This window comes from Colius striatus, chromosome 1 (assembly GCF_028858725.1).
Source record: "Colius striatus isolate bColStr4 chromosome 1, bColStr4.1.hap1, whole genome shotgun sequence".
Lineage (NCBI taxonomy): Eukaryota > Metazoa > Chordata > Aves > Coliiformes > Coliidae > Colius > Colius striatus.
Genome location: NC_084759.1, coordinates 54,327,028 through 54,347,166, shown reverse-complemented (window position 1 = coordinate 54,347,166; position 20,139 = coordinate 54,327,028). Strand labels below are relative to the sequence as shown.

General features: G+C 36.8%; 1 protein-coding gene across 3 annotated transcripts in view; it reads right to left on the bottom strand.

Moving 5' to 3' along the window:
* PCCA (propionyl-CoA carboxylase subunit alpha) overlaps positions 1–20,139 on the bottom strand; it is a 283,334-nt gene that overhangs the window by 163,279 nt on the left and 99,916 nt on the right. For 2 of the 3 annotated variants that reach the window (XM_061996271.1, XM_061996282.1), the window contains 3 exons: positions 18,152–18,254; positions 13,278–13,372; positions 5,919–6,069 (listed from right to left, as the gene is read on the bottom strand). In XM_061996271.1, the coding sequence (XP_061852255.1) occupies positions 5,919–6,069; positions 13,278–13,372; positions 18,152–18,254 (349 nt within the window). The remainder of the gene's footprint in view (positions 1–5,918; positions 6,070–13,277; positions 13,373–18,151; positions 18,255–20,139) is intronic. The other variant, XM_061996292.1, reaches the window with a different exon arrangement.

Genomic DNA, 20,139 nt, shown 5'->3' with positions numbered 1-20,139 from the left:
AGCAACAGAGGTGCACACATGTTCTGCTCTTCAGGCATGCCAGTTTCCTGACTACTATGAGCAGGAGCACTCTGGGGTCACATCATCTTCTCTGCAAAACAGTTCACATGTACATGGGGTTTGGGAGCACACAGTAAAAAGCTTCTCAGAGAGGCTGCTGGAGAATAGACAAGGGTTGGATTAATGTACAGTTGAATGGAAAACACAGAGGAATACATAACAACCTCCTATGCTGTCCTTCTCTATAGACATCGTATACAAAAACAGTTGTTTATTTTCTGTTTTCATTAGTATGCGATTGGAAGAACTGACTACAAATATGTCCATCAGCTAAAAGGCTTAGGTAGACTTATTGTTTCTTAAGGGAGACGTTACAGAAAATTAATGCACAGACATTAATTAGTACCAGTTAACGTTTTTAATAACAGCATATGACACCTTTGAAAAATATTTCAATTAACTTCCTATGAGAATGTATCTCTTCCAAAAATCATTGATTTAATTTTCTCTATTTCACTTTTTGTTCCTTTGTTGTACTGGACAGACACTTTCAGGCAAGAAATTACTTATGCAACCTATGAATACTGACTCTGTCTTTTCTGTGTTTTAAACAAACAGCACACACTTCATATCAACAAGTTACTTAGCTCACAATTTCAACATAACTTTCTTACAGCACTTGGAAAAAATAAAATCTTGCAATTCAGTAATTGTACACAATGTCCTTTCCACTACAGATGCCATGCAAGAAAATAAACTTGTACCCACAAAACCTACGCTTGCTTTCTTAAAGATGCAATTCCTGTTTTCACTGTATTTAGGAGCAGTATTAAAGCCCTCTGAGTACTTCATTCAAGGTGGCTCTGGTCACAATGCAGTCATTCTTGAGTTTACACCAAGTTCATCCAAGTAAAGAAACTAACACACCCATTGAGGAATGACCTTTTGTTTCTCTGCTTATAAAAATGGAGGGGAACCTCCTTTTTCTCTACTTTTTTAACACTATTACGTGGCAATGTCATGTCTAAGATATCACTCCATGCCCTGGCAGCACTGTTAATGGCATCTTTCAGATTCAATGACTTACACAAACAATGTCGGTCTCTTCTGTCAACAACAATTAGCAATGCTTTTCTGTAGTTCTTTTGGGAAGCCTGAAAAGCAGACAACCAGTAGCTACATAATGGAAGTTGCATTAGGAGGCAAGAATGTGGCAAAAATCTGGTTAACTGTTGTCGGCTGACCCTCTTGTGTGAAGAAGTGTTGTTTGGCAGCAAAATCACCTTTTCTTTCGGTTCTAAAAATGGCCATGAACAGCTGGTATAAACTGTGTGCAGAATGGATTCTGGTGGGCTTAGGGGATTGGTAATGGGATAAGAGACCTTTCACCTTTAGGTCAGTAGTTCAAATTCAGCCCAGGTTAGCAGCAATTGAAAGTCTTTACCATCTGACACTGTTCGTTAGCCTATTTAAAATGACTGAAGCAAAGTGTCACAGTAGAACAAGATTCCAGTATTAAGAAATATGAAGAGTCTCAGCAAACAGCAGAAACAGTCGCTTGAGACTTTACTTTGAAATCCTGCCATTCAGGCTTTGCAGAAATCTACTCCTGTCACTCCTGACAGCCCCTTTCACTGCTCCCATACTACTGCCCACCTATCACATCCTCCAGCCAGCTACACACACCAAGGCAGCACAACCACCACATACCGTCCCCTGGGTCTGCTACTGATGCCAAAGTCACCACCTCTCCGAGGCTTTAGCTGGCAACAGAGACTCGGCTCATCACTTTGCCGTTTACATTTTGCCACTGCTGTTTATACCATGCAGCTGCAATGTTTTCCAGCACTTCTCTCCTTCACTGAGCAAACGTGTAGCAGGTGCTGCCTAATGATGCCTAACAGAATACAGATACCATTAGAAACTGTTAGAACTAGAGGTTCATAAGCAATGGAGCTCCAGACAATCACCAACAAGATTTCTCTATATCTCTAGACATTTCCCAACCATGCTTTTTATACTTTCACGCATGGACAGACGAAAACAGAGGTAAAAAGAGGCATGTTGCATGCAAAAATTCTTGTTGTCTTTCACACTAGGCTTGGTCAGTTTTGTACAAAGACAAAGCTCTGGGAAATATCATTTTTCAGGGGTCGGTAAAACCTGATGAAAATTCTAAAAATGATGAACAAAAATCTTAACACCAGGTAATATTTAATTCACATTCACCTTATGTGTTAAAATTAACTTACTTTAAAAGGACTTGAAAATGATTACATAATTGTAGCGAGACTATTTAACTGTAAAATAAAAACATACAGATATGCCATTTGCTTCCAATAAAACTCTTTCAAACATGTCAACAGAGTAGTCTACAAAATTAACTTCTACTCCCTAAAAAGGTATGACAAAAAATATTCAAACAGTCACGTAAGGAAAAAACACAGCACTACTCAAATTATTATATTTGTCAACTCCACTGTGCTGAATACAGTCTACATAAATGATCTTTTCAATTGGATTACTTGAAGAAAATTTGGTTATTTTTTGAGGAGGAAGTGTGCTCTTGCTTGTTATTTAAATCACACAACTCATGAGGGAGGCAGAAGGTTGGGAACAGCCCTGAGACACAGACATAAAAACTCAATTCAGGGTAAGTGCTCTCTTCATACCACTCATACTTTTCTCAGTTCTTCTCAAGCCAGACAAGGGATGTTTCTCATTTCAAGGTACTACAGACTCCTAGAATATGTGGTATTTTCCCTCAGTTGTCACTAACTGATTCACGTGGAAGGAATTCAGCCACGCAGCACACCCATGTAGTAACAGATATTCTTTGTTTACAGACTACAGACTCTCTTCCTATAAAGTCAAAGAGAAGTATTTCTAGTCCTCCAGTGAAAAGCAGAAGAGACTCTTCTAGTGAAAACCAGCATTTCTGATGGTAGCACAATGAGGAGATTTTGACACAACTTTTAAGGTAGAAAGGCTATCAATTTAAGGCATCAGAAACTCTTTATTTTTTTCAACATTCCTGTTTGTCTGGTTTGGAATATGACTGCCTTTGATTAGGCTGATGACAATGAGGTAACACAACGCACACCACAGCATGAGCAGCTACAAGGAATCAGACATTTAGCATCTGGCCTCAACTGTGGTAGTTGCCTGAAAACCACTCAAAAAGTGCCCTAAATGACAACGTACTGAGGTTCTCTTGTAGCTGCTAGGGCAGACATTACTATATTTTCTTGTGGAAAGTAAGAATAACCAGTTTTGCTATGCAATTATCCAATCTCTTGTCTCATACTTATCAGCTAACCTCTAAAAGATGACAGAAAAGCAGATAAAACGAAAAGAATATTGACAAAAGCAAAGAATAAATCACTCTAGCTCAATCACTTGGAGGGAGTGAAACATCTGTAAGAGATTTGTGTAGCATACAAGAGACACAATGGAGCTGATTCACCAACTTTTTTTGCTTTCCAACCTCGTATTGTATTGCAGCAACACTTAATACAAAAATTAAATAAAATATAAACTCCCTGTAAGGTGTTATATATACTTTCTTTGCAAGACTATATTGCAGAAAAAGTATATTCCCAAAGAGTTCCTCAAAAAGACAGACAAGCAGTAATACAACTCTTGATTATTGCAATATAATTTACAAAAAACACTGGATGACATCTGACAGATACACCAAAGGGAGACGAGAAATCAGCAGGCAGTGCAAAGTACTGGACACAGCTTAGTTAGCTTTACACAAATAGATCTCAAAGTTTGTTTTTAAAGTAAAAAGGCTTCAGTCATTTGATTAGAGATTGCCAAAATGTTAAAACAGACACAGGAAATTACATGATTTAGTCAGTATTATCTGAACGTGCCTACAAGTAGCTGTGTCTGTAAGGCAAACTGACAAAGACCTTAGTAGCATTTATGAATCAAATGTCCATCATTTGGGAAAGTTCTCCCAACTGTGGAGCATTCAGTAAAAACAAGGCAAGTGAGCCTGCTAGCAACTGCTCACAATTAGGAACTGCAAAACAAAAAGTCATCTGAAGCAATACATGGACATCTGGAGACCCTCCTGGTTGCAAAGTTAAATCTGAACAAGTTTCATTAGAGATTCCATGTCTGGCTCTTAATAGGAGCAAGCAAGTACGAGATGTTAGTTGCATTACTGTTAGCTGAACTGAAAGTAAAGCTTGAGACCTGGGAGAAGTGACAGAGCAATCGGGTAAGCTTAGGGAAGAATCAGAGAAAATTACTACTCTCCAGCCTCAAGCTGAAATGTTAATTAGAGACAATACACAGTCAGGATAGAAGAATTAGAGAATATCTACACAAGTATGGCAATTTAAGATTAGTACATTTCTTTAAGAGTTGGAAAGAAGGAGTCTGCTATTATAGGGGACTCTCAAACTCCTTAGGCTATATTTCAAAAGGAGTCTTTAAATTCCTTAAAGATTGAGTTTTGAAAGCTTTCTTACTACGTATATGGAGACCTCTACAATTAAACAAACTGGAGGTTTGCGACTTGGAACACTTACCACTAGACACTGCAGGAAAGATAACATCTTAAAAACAAATCACAAAAAGAACCAACTCCAAGGACACTCTATTGTTAATAATATACTACAGCAAGGAAATGGTTATGAACTTCTGATAGGTTATGCAGAAAATCATAAATTAATTTCCTTCTATGTGAACAAGAATATGGAGAGTCACTAAAGAACCATTTTATCAAAAACAAGACTGGGAAAAGTGTAAAGAATATTACCAAAGAGAAAGAATTTCTTCAGAATGTTTTTATGTACCTTTTCATTAATCACCACCCTCTCTAACTGGATCTACGGTAGACCAGATTGTGCCTAGCAAACCCCTAGCTGCCTTGCAAGGCAAGGCAAATTTTACGAGCAGTCTTTCCCTGACACAAGGGAGATTGCAATGCCCTCAAATCCTCTTCCACTTATTAACCAAAGCACACATTTACGCAGCCATTATACAGAGTCATGCAAAGATGTCAGAATTACAAGGATCTCTCTATGCTCTATCATTGACCACACATACAAACAGCAGGCAGGACACAGTCCTAACAAAACATAGCTAGAACAGAATAACAAGCTAATCCCTCTGTTGCTCGATTCCATACTTCAGTCCTTCTGGCATTATTTACAAAGGGAGAAAACAAGAAGAAAGAAAATGGAATTTACTTGCTTACAAGTTGACATTTCTTCGAGAATGAAGTACAAACTTTAAGTTACATACCTGTTTTCTTAGATTATGATCAGGAACGTGTTATAACAGTAAAATAAGAGGCGAAGGGTTTTTCCACAAACAATTTGTCCGTTCATTTGCAGAGCATAACATCTACTACTAACTACATAAGTTGTTACAAAAATCTTACACCGTTGTCAGCATGCTTTTTACACAGTTGCATACCAGTCACAATTTCAATCACATGCAGATTGCTAGTGTTTTTATTGCTTATATACACACATAGTTTTAATCACCCTCCTAGAGAAACTCAGTAAGTGATCATCAAAGTAGAAAAAAAAATGAAAAAGAAACTTCAGGGACCAGTGGGGAAAAGCATCAGAGCACAGTGGCTAGCCACTTACTGTGAACTCACAGTGGCACTTAACAGTGACCTCTTGCAAGGTCTTTAGGTCAAGTGTAACAAAGAGCAAAAGCTCTGAATGCTTTCTTGAGTGCTGTGCAAGGACTCACTGCCGCTAAGTCTTGTATATGCAGGCTTATTTAAGTGAGTAGATCTTTTAAGTTCAGTGGGAAGTGCTCACAAGCATCAAGCTAGCTATGTTTAAGTCTTTGCAGGAGCAGACCCCTAAGTATGGAAGGAGGTTATGTTCTGTTTTGTTAAATAACAATTTTTCCTGAATCTGAAGAGCTGTTTTTCTTACCTGAAGTCTAGTATTCATTTCCAAGAAATAGAAATTCTTACGGGAGTCCACAAGGAATTCTACTGTTCCAGCAGAGGAATATTTTACTGCTTTGGCAAGAGCTACTGCTTGTTCTCCCATTGCTCTTCGAGTTTCAGGGTCTAGAAAAGTGCTACAACATACAAACAATGCTTTTCTTTAGTTAAAAAATACGAGAGTATGTCAAGACAAAGTCAAATGTCTGCCTTCACATTTATATTGCTCCTAAACAAAGCATTGCATGCTTTGCAATGTCTGTTCATGCACAGGAAACTCAGAATAAATAACAGTATTCCATTAAAACAGAACATGTCATTTTTAGAACACTCAGATCTATAATAATGATAATTATATGAAAATAAATACATCCAAACTCATTGTATTTTAGAAGGTGTATCTATTTGCAAAAAAAAAAAATAACCTAACTAAAAAATCCATCCAACAGAAAAAGGATGCCAAAACACAAGACAGGAGGTCTAAGGGAAATATATTTTCTGATTTTGAACTAAAATAGTGTTGCCATTTCATCAATATTCTATGCAGTACAGTAATTTTGGAAATCAATGAAGTATTTATTTGGCCTTCTTATATAAGACTGCAACAAGAAAATTTGGGTATTCGTAAGATTTAAAAACACTGCCAACATTATCATAACTTAAACCTTCATATCCTGTATTTACTCTCTCAGCTTTACTTGTAAGGTGAAGACTTGTTATCCATGTTTGTTAATTACAGTTCATTCCTTTCTACAAATCCTAGACACATTCAAGGGCACCCAAACAGCAGCTCAGCTACCACCTTGGGAGCCATTGAGAACACTGCCCAAATTCCAAGTCTTCTCATTTTAGGACAGTAACATGTCACTTCCACTGGTGCAGTGAATCAAAAGAGGAAGGTACATCTTCTGCTTGTTCATCTCCCGTGCACTGCAAATTCAGATTTAGATTAACCCACACAGATTGTTCATTTGAAACTAGAGAAATTTCTGTGGCTTTCCATCACAGTTGAAATCGGTTGCCCTTCACTCTGACACATTGACCTTCAATGAAAGACAACACGTAGCTGCTCATCTAAGATAAGCTTATAAATATGCTTACTATATTTCCATGGTGACTTACATCAGGCACATAGCTGTCATTTTAAAAGTACTTTTGTAAGGCAATAGCAAGGCACTTCTACCTTATCTCCAAGTTACTGTTGAAAACTGAAACACAAAACTTTACTTATTTCTTAAAGTGTCTTCAACAGTGGGTCCTAATTCTGCAACAGAGCAATCAGGAGCCTCCATGTATCTGAAGTGGCCCCCACCAAATCCAGCAAAGCTCCACCTGGGGCTCAGGGCTGCACTCAGACAGAAGCCAGTGCTGGGTCAGTACTTATCTTCCAGTACTTTGGTATTTTTCTCTGTGACCTGAACTCACAGAAGAGCTATAGCCTTCTGCCACAACAAACCATGTTTGACTTGACACAAGAAGTGAGGAAATATCTAGGGAAACTGAGACAATGAAATCCTTTTCTTCACAGGAAACATGTGACTTTGCACTTCCATCCTTCCAGTACTTACATGGCAAATTCTGGTGGGCAGTAAGGCTGGCATTTTCAAAATTTAGGAAAAAAAAACATTATCTTAAACAACAGGATCAATAGGAAAAGGAAGTCAAGTCTGATCTCAACAAAGTTACCAACTCCTATACCAGATCAAAGGAAAAGAGAGAAGATGCGCAAAACGGTGTCATACCTACCAAAAACAGGCACTGCTAACGTAAAGCCATTTCATAATATTTCTTTTTTTGATCCAATAACAGGATCATACATTACATAAAACAATCTACAATTCAGTTTGGGGTTTCTGCAAGGATTTGATGATGAAAGGTCAATGAGGGGCTTATGAGGAACAGAATCTTTTCAATATCAGCTTCATACTCTATTTCTAGAATAACCACTATTACTTTTCATATGGATGAAAGACAGTTATTCCTCTTTATTACAGTGGTGTCATCTCTATGTTTGTTAAATGTAGGTCTGAGATCTCTCTGATCACCTCCTGCTGTAGCCAAAGAATGGAACAGTAGAGGTGCCACACTGCTAAACTTGATCTCTGCCACGTGGTTAAGCTTTATTCTCTGAAATGACTGGATCATCTCTGCAATCAGATAATTTAATTAACCAGTTTTCCTAGTCCCTTCTGCTGCTTTACTTTATATTTACACATAGTTTCTCTCTTTAACAATGCACCTTTTACAACTGAAATAACTCTTCTCCAATCTAATTAGGCATCACTTTAAATCACAGCATTTTGAACTTGACTTCAAATCTTCTCACACATATATCTGTTTTTCTTTTGACCAAATAGCTCCTACGGTGGCATGAAGGCTGCAAAATCAAAAGGATACGCAAGATAAAAGCATCAAAAAGAAAAAATAAGAGCAGATCTGACATTTAACTAAGACCTTCTTCCAGCTATTGTAAAGTTGATCAAAGACAATAGAATTGGTTTGTGCCATTGTTTCTACAGATAGAGAGATCAACTGCATGGGCAACATGTTACCTCTCCGCTTTTAGTTCATCATATAATGTTTCCTAAAATATCTCCATCACCTTCACTCACCAATAAGGCTGAGATTTTGACAAGTACAGAGAGTTACAGTGTCAGAAGAAAATTACTGCTCAGCTTAGACAAAGAAAGTAATAATAAAAAAAATCATCACAAACATTTACCTTTCTTCTGAACTTACCACTGAACACTAGGAGAGAATAGTACTTTCATTTTCTAAACGTTAAGGTCAGACTACTTGCTCTTGGGAAACAGGTATTCTGTTTGTTTAAAAAAATTACTTACCTACAAAACCCATTGTACCTTGAAATACCTATTACATACCACCACACCATGGGAATAAACATGCTAAAATATTTGACAACAGTTTTGACCCCACATCCAAACTGTGCTCACCTACATGGTCACAAACAGAATAAATTTGCTGTTTCTCTCAACCCAACATCCTTTAAGGATTTCTAGACAGAGTGATAGGAAATGTTAACACGTGGACTTTATTATCTTAAAGGTCTTTCCAACCTAAATATTTCTATTATATACATGTGACCTGATCTAGGTGAACCTGCTTCTGCAGGGGGATTGGACTAGATGATCTCTAAAGGTCCCTACCATTCTATGATTCTATGCATGCAAGCATAACTAAGGGGAAATTGTATAGAGAGTCTAGATCAATATCATCCCTTTCAGCTAAGTCAGTGGCTTTCAGTTAGCTGCCAAGGAGCTCCTTGAAGCCACCAACAATTTGAGTGAATCCTGAAATACTTGGCATCATACTAAGATCTTTCAGAGGTAGCTTAGTGCTTAGAGAAAGTGACAGAAGTTGCTGTCTTTGCACCTTCCAAGGACAGAAACATTCCTGAGGGAAGCTAACAATGGAGCTTGCAAAAAAGGTCACAAAAATAGTTTAACTGTTTCAGTTACACTCCAATGCAAACATTTACTGGTAAAATAGTTTCCCTTTTAAATTTCCTGCCTCTTAGATCTTTCTGTCACAGGCAGAGATAGAAAGAAACACTTTCCTCCTTTGAACTGAAACTAAAAGAACATATTTCAATTTAAAAAGACACCACAAAACCAACATCTAGGATAAGGCAATCTCAACTATGAATGTATGCAGTGAAATAAAACCCACTAAAAAAATTATTCCCTGCCTGGGATTAAACTCAGGCAAATCGTAGGAAATTGTTCAAAACTGTCTTAAGAATCATGTTATTCTGAAAATCTTGGATGTTAGGGTTTAACCCAAAGGGCATGGAATCACTGGAGAAAAGTAGAGAAAACAAAGGAGAATAACCAACAGCTAGCAAGTTCTAAGGACTTATTCAGGCTGGATGCTAATACAGATTTTGCAAGGTGGTACAGAATACACTTGACAGGGCACAGTTCCACTACTACTCATCCAGGAAAGGCCAGAAAACACACAGACAGTTTAACGCTCAGTGACCTGACGCTCAGCATTTTGAGATGTGATAGTTATAGATCACACCTCAATTGTTTTCAGTTTTAAGTACCTCACTACAAGAAGGACATTAAGGTGCTGGACAATGTCCAGAGATGAGTAATAAAGCTGCTGAAGGGTCTGAAGAACAAGTCTTATAAGGAGTAGCTGAGGGAGCTGGGGATGTTTACCCTAGAGAAAAGGCGCCTGAAAGGAGACATGATTACTCTCTACTACTATCTGAAAGGAGGAGGCTGCAATAAGGTGGTTGTTGGTCTCTTCTCCCAAGTAATGAGTAATAGGATGAGAGGAAATGGCCTCAAGTTGCACCACAGGAGACTGCTACTGGGAAAAATTCTCTCACCAAAAGGGTAGTCAAGCATTGGAAAAGGCTGCCCAGGGAAGTGGTGGAGTCAACATCCTTGAAAGTATTTCCAAGACAAGCAGGTGTGGTGCTCATGGTTAGTGACAGGTTGACGTTTAGACTCGATGACATTAAAGGTCTTTTCAGACATAAATGGTTTTGTGATTCCAAATGGTATAACGTGGACATTTAACCTCTTTGACTGCTACAGCAAAGGACAGGCTGGATGATAACATGGAGCACAAGGGCTTTTGCACGGCACATTTCAAATTCTTAACTTTGGGCACCAAATAGTACAGATAGGTAAGTGTCTCTGAACAGTGGACATTCCTTCACCCAAGCTTTTAACACATTCTGAAATGGTTAGGTAAGACACATGCTTCACCAAAGTGAAGTTTAAGAGCACTCCTTTGAACTCTGATTATTGAATATGAAGTCAGCTAAGACTCTTGTATGTTTCCTTTCCATTATACATTTAGTTAAGGTTGATACTAAAGGATCAATGGATTTTCCAATAAACTTGTTTCCGAGGAAGAATCTCTCAATCACTTTAGCAGACAGAAAAATATAACTGCACCCTTGCATTTTTTCTTGCCAACGTACACTATCTCATAGCAACTATGTCTGTAAATGACTAGAGAAGAGTTTGGGCTGAGGATGAACAAAAACTTAACTAAGCAATGATAACAGGCTATTAAATTTTACTTACTTGTTTAAATTTCAGCCTCTGTGGTGAAATAAGACAACAGCATCTTCCAAAAGACATGTGAAACCAGAAGCAAAGAAAACTAAATCACTGGAAGTTTTATGGAGCTCTATCTTTGCCCAGAGAATAAGGAAAGTTTGTTGGCCTCCTACTTGAAACTGAGGGATTGACCACCATGAATACCAAGGCTCCCTTGAATACTAAAATAGTATATACCTAATGTTTTTTCTCTCATCAAAAGATATTTTTTTTATAAGTTGTTTAGGAAAACTGAAGATTCAAACACAAAAGGATCCCGTAAGGGTAAGTTCAACAGCTGCAGATTTCACTTTAAGAAAATCATAGAGATTATTCTCAAAGCCAAAAAGCCCTCAATAATTAGTCTCTTAAACTAGATACTTAGAGAAACATTATCATAGGAAAAAAAATAAATCAAGAGGCTTAAGAAGAGGACATAATCAGAAATCCTAAATTGTATAAAAGGCAAACATTTTAGCCCATAGCATCCTTATCTCCTGGGTTTTATGAAAGGAAAAAAACAAAAGCCTCAAGTTTCAATCTCAGAGTTCTCAATAGCAGCTACCATTTAAAATAGAAGAAAATAAAGGACAGTGTATTTCCTCCACCTAGCCATACAAGAAAAGGTGTTTCCAGGAACCATTAATCAATAAGAATAACTGAAACAGAATTCACAGGAAGAGATAACTTAAGACTTTAAGGTCTCTACTGTGTCTCTCAGAAGTTAGTGCCCTGCTTATCCGCAATGCTCTTGTAACCCTTTGTAAATAAATGGGTTCTGCAGCCAACTGCAAGTGGCTGTAAAGCAGATACTGCTTCCAAAACTGTCAATAAAAGTCTGGCAGAGTCTAAAATATTCAACAACAAGAAGGAAGAAGAGTTTTCATGCCAAATTTTGGAAACTATTGCCTTGCCCATGCTCTTTTATAGTTATAGGAGGGGATGAGAAAACTTTAAAGGCAATTCCAACACAGAAGCTCAAGAAACTTTAAAGGATTATATTTGTGATGAAAGAAAACACTTTTGTGACAGTTGGCTGGTGAGATAAAGACACATCATTCACTTTAATTTACTACAGGCATGGAGAATGAGCAGGTAGCAGTGGCAGGCAGCACCTTGCATGTACTCCTGAGGCAAACAACTCTCCTCTCATGTACTTACACGTATGTGCACAAATACATTATATCAAGATCTGAAGCATTCACATTTCACAAACAAACAAGAACATAGTAAGATCTTTAAGCACAAGGCTTCTACGAAATCCACAGCACTACACCAAGAAGCAACAAGAGTTATATAAGCATTTACTATTGGGTTTGTATGTTTAGATTCAAACTTTGGGTTTTTATTCAGAAACTAGGTCATAAACAGTGCCAGTTGCACAATTATGATCCAGTATTAATTTACTCATTGCCTCTAAACAAACGTCATTTGAACAATGCATTTTTCCTCATATCCTAAGTTGCTGCATCACATAGTTCTGTGCTATAAAATAATGGTAAACCCATCCCAGCTGGTGAACACATTACAGTGGTAATTCCCACAGGTAGTGAAATACTTATGTCTGGTTTTCTGAAATCAGAACTTTCTTCTGCCCTTTTTTCCATGCACTACACTGACAAATGTCATGCAGTGGAAAACACATCAAGACTGTATCTTGCACTGCAGTAATACATTTCAGATATCTGAAATCAGTGGGATTAAGATTATTTAGTACTTTTGAGTCACTGGACACCAACATCACTACCATGAATGGTACTAAGAGTGGCAGTGTATTTAGTACTTTGTGTTCCACTTCCAAGACAAACAAATAGTATTGTGTGCCCCTCTGACAATTACTGTACATAGTCAAATAATGGTATCTGTGCTAAAATGAATACTTATTACATATTTTATTTTACTCTTAAATCCAAAAGTTGAATTGCAAATGAAAATATCTCATATAAAGACATATCAAGAAAGCCATGTCATATACCATGTACATTTGAGTTGTAGGTAAGATCCATATTCATTTCACACAAGACCATGAAAAAAATTAACACCACCTCACCTGTTTTCTTCTTACAAAAAGACACCATTAAGTAAGCTCAAAACACTCTAAAACTACATTACAGTCAAATGACTATAAGTTAAGTATTCGTTTTCTTTATGGTTCTTAGTAGACTAAAATTTGCTTTCATTTGTACAATAAATAAAACTGGGAGCTTTCCAAAAGTTCTTCCAGTAAACATGAAGCTGCATCAAATCATAAGTATACATACCTTGGTGCTTCTTCCACGACTTTTTGGTTTCTCCTTTGAATGGAGCACTCTCTTTCATTCAACCACAAGGCATTACCATGTTTATCTGCCAAAATCTGAAACATCAACACGCTGCGATTAACAAAGAGATGTACGTATTTGGTCTTTTGACATTATACTGTTATGGAGTATTCAGTTAGCTTATTTTAAATATTTTTTTCCAGTCTAGAAATAAAAGTTGGGAAAAGATGCTAGTGTGAAAAATAAACTGTGTATGAAATACTAATTGAATGCTCCTTCAAATTCTAAATGGCTTTATTTCAAAGTTTATATACAGAGCCTATACGGTAAAAAAAAAAAAACCCTCCAAAATTTGTGAGAAGCTTCAAAAAGTTCAGAAATCAAAAGACAGAAATAAGATTAAAACTATATTTTCAGGCACCTGAAATGCTATTGCACAATAAAATAATTTGAAAGAATATTTTTAAGCAATATCTTATTTCAATACAGGAGAGAAAAATCTCAAAGGGTGTCAAATTTTGCTCCTGAACTGCACGTGTGTTCATAAACAGTGGCTAACAGTTTTCTTAGTAGGCAAACAAAAGCACCTTGTTGTTAATGAAGAATAAAAAAAGTCAGAATTTTTTCAATCATTAAGAAGATTAAAATTTGCTACCTTCTCAGTACTTTCAATAGAAATTAAAGCAGTAGTTTCAAGGAATTTCTTAAAAATTTGGGTGTAAGCTACACTTCCTAGCTGCAGCTTCAGCTCACAGAAGGCTTAAAACATACAGTCAAGTATCTAGATTCAGCTACCTAAATTGCATACTAGAAAAAAATACATAAGTTCAGCATAAGAGAACTCTCTGAACATAACAGAATCTATTGATTCTGCAACTTCAAACTGGAAGGAAAAATAAGAAAAGGAACACTGTTGCTTCTTTATGAAACTGACTGTACACTGCAGTCAAACCAATAGCAGGATACTAGACTTGAGAATTCAGGTAGACTTCTTCCAATCTTACAACGTTATACTCAACACTTATTCTTGGAACAATTTCTTTCATTGCAGACCACACCTGCTCCCTTTCTTCCTTATAAAATTCTCCCTCTAATTCATTTTTTTCCATCTATCTTCCTGCTCTGATCTGCGGGAACCTGTGCCAATATTCATGCTTCATTCTTCAATAGTGCAGTTCTACATTGAAAAGCGACAAGATAAAAAAAGAGACAATCTTCCTCAAACTGCGTGAACTCAACCATATCTACTCACATTTGTGACAACGAATCTGTATTATTTATTATCCCTCTTAGCACCACAGAGAGAGTACAGCACTAAGCAAGATGAATTCCTGCATCTATGACACCAATGTTTGCTGATGCGTGAATAATCTGGGTAGATGTGACTGAAAACGAGGCACTGATCTCATGAAGACAACTCTTGTGCAGCATCAGATACAGAGTGCTCCATATCCTGTAGGATTAAATATATCTTTTCCTCAGAAATTCTATGGCATTCTCATATATTTACGGAGCTTTCTAGGGAAAAAATCCCATCCAAAGAGTTCTGGAAGATGGATGACTTCAAGATTTCCTAAACTACAGCATGTCCCAGAACCTTTTTCCCTGCCTAAGGGAAGGTTTAGCAGTGGCAGCGCCAGGGCAGCCAACTCCTAGAATCTGTAATAGGCAACTCAGTAGGAGGGAAAAAACAAATCAAACAAAAACCAAAACAAACAGACAAACAAAAAACAAATAACAAACATAAAATAAACCAAATCCCTCCTTCCCCCCTCAAAAAAAAACCCCACAGAAAACCAAATCCACACAAAAACACAGAAGCATCTAAAGTAACTTCCTACCCGATTCCCAACCAATGCAGAAGTAAATATCACAGAGCTCCACTGAAAGTTATTTGGGAGGAACAAATGTGTTTTGATTGGGTTTTTTGTTGGGTTTTTTTTTAATATTAAAACATTACTTCTAAAGCATAGCATGGTACTTGCTGAAAAAAGTCACTATCCTGTAAGTAGAATGAATCCTTGTAAACTCTTCTGGTCCATTGTTAGAAAGCCTACAACTTTCGACAGAATTCAGCCTCGCCAAAAGCAAACAAACCAAGAAGTCCTGGAACATTTCAACAAAGATGAGTCCTGTGCTTCACTTTTCTCTCTACATTTTCCTGAAACGGATAATACATGTTTTTCAAGCCAACTACTAAATATTCTCTTTCACCCTCAGGACATTTCTTGCATCCCATGTAATTTCTGCAACCTAGATGTTAAAATAAATGTTTTTCCATTATAAGTTAATATGTCACAAAGAGATATGCATGGACTTTTACTATGAAGATGTACTTTTGAAACAGAATAAGCCAAACAACATCTAGTACTAGGCTTTTACTTTCACTTTGCATCCTCTATTTTCATTACCAGAAAATTTAAAAGTCACTATGTCATAAAACACTTATATTTCAGAAGATATTTACAGAATGTTGAAATCATCTATGAGATGACAGGAGATTGCAGTACAAGTCTCGCTGAAAATGCATGTCATATCTACAGGTTTTTTTCTAGATATTCTTAAAAGAAAACATCCTGTTTCACAGGGTTAGATTATTGTGATGTTAATATATGTTACGTATATCTATACACTAAAATAATTGATTATAATTAATTTCAACTTATCCTGCATGATTCCACTAAATCCTATTTCCAGTTGTAGGATTGCTATTTAGCCAAATAATAGTTAGCATTCCATGTACTCTTACTTTAAAATCAGGTCCTTTATATCAGGTATTTCAGGAGAACAAGACTTCAGATCAGTTCAAGCATAAAGTCTATTTGGACTCTACTTTCCTGTTAATTGTTTTAGTCTTTTCTATGTTTTACAAAGTGATTGTTTTATAGCTGGACACAGGAAACTCCTTATTTAACAATTTTAAGTACCAACGCTTTGGAGCTATATGAGAATGTTAAAAAAAGTTCTATTTAAAAGTTACTGCTAAATTAATAAATATTTGGCATCTGGTCTCAAATTGTTTGTATATTTAACAGTTTCCAAATGAACCAAGGTTAAAGACCTAAAGCTGATTAGAACACAGAGTTAAAATGATATGCTACGATATTGTTAGAAGGTACTATCAAAGAGGTTTTGTAAGAAAAATAATGTTTCTTGTACACTTATTATAGCTTAAACTATAAATTATTAATAGCAAAGCTATTTTGTTTAAGCCAGGTGAGATTATTCTAGTGTTCTTAAATACAGTAATGCTTAAATTTTTTTTAGGTAATCTTTTTTAAACCTAAAGGAATCAAGACAGTGTAAAATCTGCCCCCAACTCATGCAAGTAGTCAGAGTCAGCAGGAACCTGCTGAAGCTCTCAAATCTGCAAACATTGAAAGGAATGGATCTTTATAACGTACTGACTTGCATACATGAAAAAAAGAAACAAAGATATATGTAGCCAAAAGTTATTAGCCATAACAGGAGACTATATGAAGATGCTCTACCAATCTGACTTGGTTTGTAACCTAAAATCAATATTGGAACTACACATTCATTACATATCTTTCTATAACCCTTCAAAACATAATAGGTTGATGTTTAAATGAAATTTTTACCAACTGTTTCTTAATTTAACTGTTCACTGTTTACAGAATGTTTCTTCATTTCACTATTATTACTTCTTCATTTCTGCCACTCTATTCCACTCTGGTGAGACCCCACCTGGCATCCTGCATCCAGCTCTGGAGCCCTCAGCACAGTACAGACGTGTTATCCAGAGGAGGACAACAAAGATGATCAGAGGGGCTAGAACATCTCTTCAATGAAGACAGGCTGAGAAAGCTGAGGTTATTCAGCCTGGAGAAAAGCAGGCTCTGAGAAGACCTTATTGCAGCCTTTCAAAACTTAAAAAGGACTTAAAGATGGGGACAAACTGTTGACAAGGTCTACTGCAATAGTACAAGGGACAATGGTTTTAAAACTACAAGGAAGTAGATTCAGACTAAACTTAAGAAATATCAGGTTGTGGGCACATATGTGGCAGAGTAAGAAATATTAAGTATTTCTCTCTTACAAATCATTCCATGCTATCCAACTTCTTGTTATTGTTTTCTCAGTTATAGAGCTACTATCAAAATACATCAGACTCTCACTATAGGAAAAAAAAAAGCCACAACTTCAAAGAGTTTCTCTTTTGGACAAGATGACATTTCTTTTGAGGAAATGGACATAACTTCATACAGATTTCTTGTCAGGAAAGACTATTTCAAAGTCTACAAAAGGTAAATACATCATAAATTTAAAATATTGTAATTTTGTTAAAGAGTTTATCTGAAACAAACATGTCTTGCATTAGCACAAGTAGCTTAACACTATTTCAAATAAAAGATAGAAACAGTTACAATCCAGAAGTTAAGGAGAATATACTTGATTTTGAACCACAGACTGTCCAAAATAGGACACAAATTCTCTTGAATTCCCAAGGGGCATCAGATATTTCAGAACAGAATCCAAAATACTGACAAAACCACATAAAGGTTTGGCAAAAAAACATTATGCACAGCAGCGCTCGAGCACCTACATCCTCTGCTGCCCTCAAGTATTGCCATCAGGATCCAGAGTTCAAGATCCAGCCCTCAGGAGAGACACTCATGACTTTCCCCTCACCTTCTACAAATAGAGCACAGTTCATTGTCTTCCTGTTAAAGAAAAGCTAGAGAATAAAAACAGGAAGGCTGTATTATGCATGATAGTCTTGTAGTTTGAGTGATGGCCCAAGACACAAGGCTCTAGGTCTTTTTTAGAGTGTTTGAAATGTTTTAAAACTTTGACTAATTTATCAGTTTAAGTCTTATTAAATAAATTCACAAATAAATAATAATACAAACCTGGATTTCTATGTGACGAGGGTTATCAATGAACTTTTCTATCAGTAAGCGATCGTCACCAAAGCTTGAAGCAGCTTCTTGAGATGAAAACCTAAAACCTTCCCTTAAATAATGAAAACAAAAAGAATAATCTGTGTTTTCAAATTTAAGTTCTGAAGAATCCAAGGAGGATGAACACTTACTCATTCCAGTCATCTGACAATTTTCATCAATCAACACACACATCCAAGCATCCCTTTTTCCTTTCTTTTCTTACAAAGAAAAAAAAATGTTCTCAAAGCACAGATAACGTCAGCATGTTTCAAAAGCCTGGGCATTTAAAGCAACTATTTGTATGAACTTTCTTTGGTGTCATTTTATTCTACAAAAGTAATAATCACATTTTTAAAAACAATAATTACAAAGTACTTGTTATATAGAAGCAAAGGTTAAGCTTACCATTGTTTAAGGTATATAGCACACTAATAGGTTGCACATTAATTAGATGAAAGGACTACAGATTAAATACTACAGACCTTGTAAATTCAATCACTGAACACACAACCTGAAGATGCAGTATTTCACTTCATAAAGCATATCAACTGTACTACTAGTTTTCCCCTGCATTCAAGTACAATTCAGTGTTACGCTACATATCCATATACTAATCTCAGTTTTCTTCAACATATTTGTAATTACAAAAACAAATAAAGATTGTAAAGTATTATATTTATTTTTCATGAGAGAAAGATTAATCCTATGGGGCACAACTGCTGACACACAGTTTCATGTACAGCTTTCTGAGGGTGAAATGTACCATAACGCAGAGACTCAAAGGCTCTACAGAAGTTTTCTACAGGCTCTGTAACTGGCATCACAGAATTGCTGAATGGTAGGGGTTGGAAGGGAACTTTAGAGATCATCTCGTCCAACCCCCCTGCAGAAGCAGGTTCACCTAGATCACGTCACTCAGGAACACGTCCAGGCAGGTTTTGCAAACCTCCAAGGAAGGTGATTCCACAACCCCTCTGGGCAGCCTGTGCCAGGGCTCCCTCACCTGAACAGTGAAATAGTTTTTTCTTATGTTTAAATGGAACTTCTTGTGTTCCAACTTCTTTCCATTACCCCTTGTCCTGTCACTGGATACAACAGAAAAAAAGGGATGCCCCAACTGCCTACACATCCACCATTTAAATATTTGTAAATATTAATGAATGTCCCCCTCAGTCTTCTCTTCTCTAGACTAAACAGCCTCAGTTCCCACAGCCTTTCCTCAATAAGGAAGATGCTCCAATCTCCTGATCATCTTGGTGGCTCTGCGCTGGACTCTCTCCAGCACTTCCCTGTCCCTCTTGAGCTGAGGAGTCCAGAACTGGACACAGGATTCCAAATGAGGCTTCAACAAGGCAGAGTAGAGGAGGAGCAGAACCTCCCTTGACCTGCTGGCCACACTCTTTATGATGCATCCCTGAATGCCATTGGCCTTCTTGGCCATGAGGGCACATTTCTGGTTCATGGTTAGTTTATTGTCAACCAGGACTCCCAGGTCTCTCTCCGCAGAGCTGCTCTCCAGCAGGTCAATCCCCAGCCTGTTATCGGTCTCACTTATGTTGGGATATGTATGGAAAGTTTGGGGTAAATTTCTATGGGATTGACTACTAAAATGCAACAGCCTGATATTTGTGCCTGGAATAGGAATTACGGTACAACTGAGTTGAAGTTTCCCTGCTTTCCAATGTTTATATCTAGTTCAATTCCACAAACAAAATCCAGGGAGAGAAATAAATTTACAGTATAGAGATATGCATATTTAAAGATGTTTCTTCATGTTTTTTCAAGATCATGGAATAAGATATACTATAAATTTGAGAGACTATACTCAACTTACAATCTTTCCTAAATTCCTATGACTAACATTTAGTTACTTTATAAAGAAAAAGGCAACATTAAAATTTGTGATTTTGTGCATAACCTGATCTGTCCAGAAAAAAAGATAACAACCAACCATG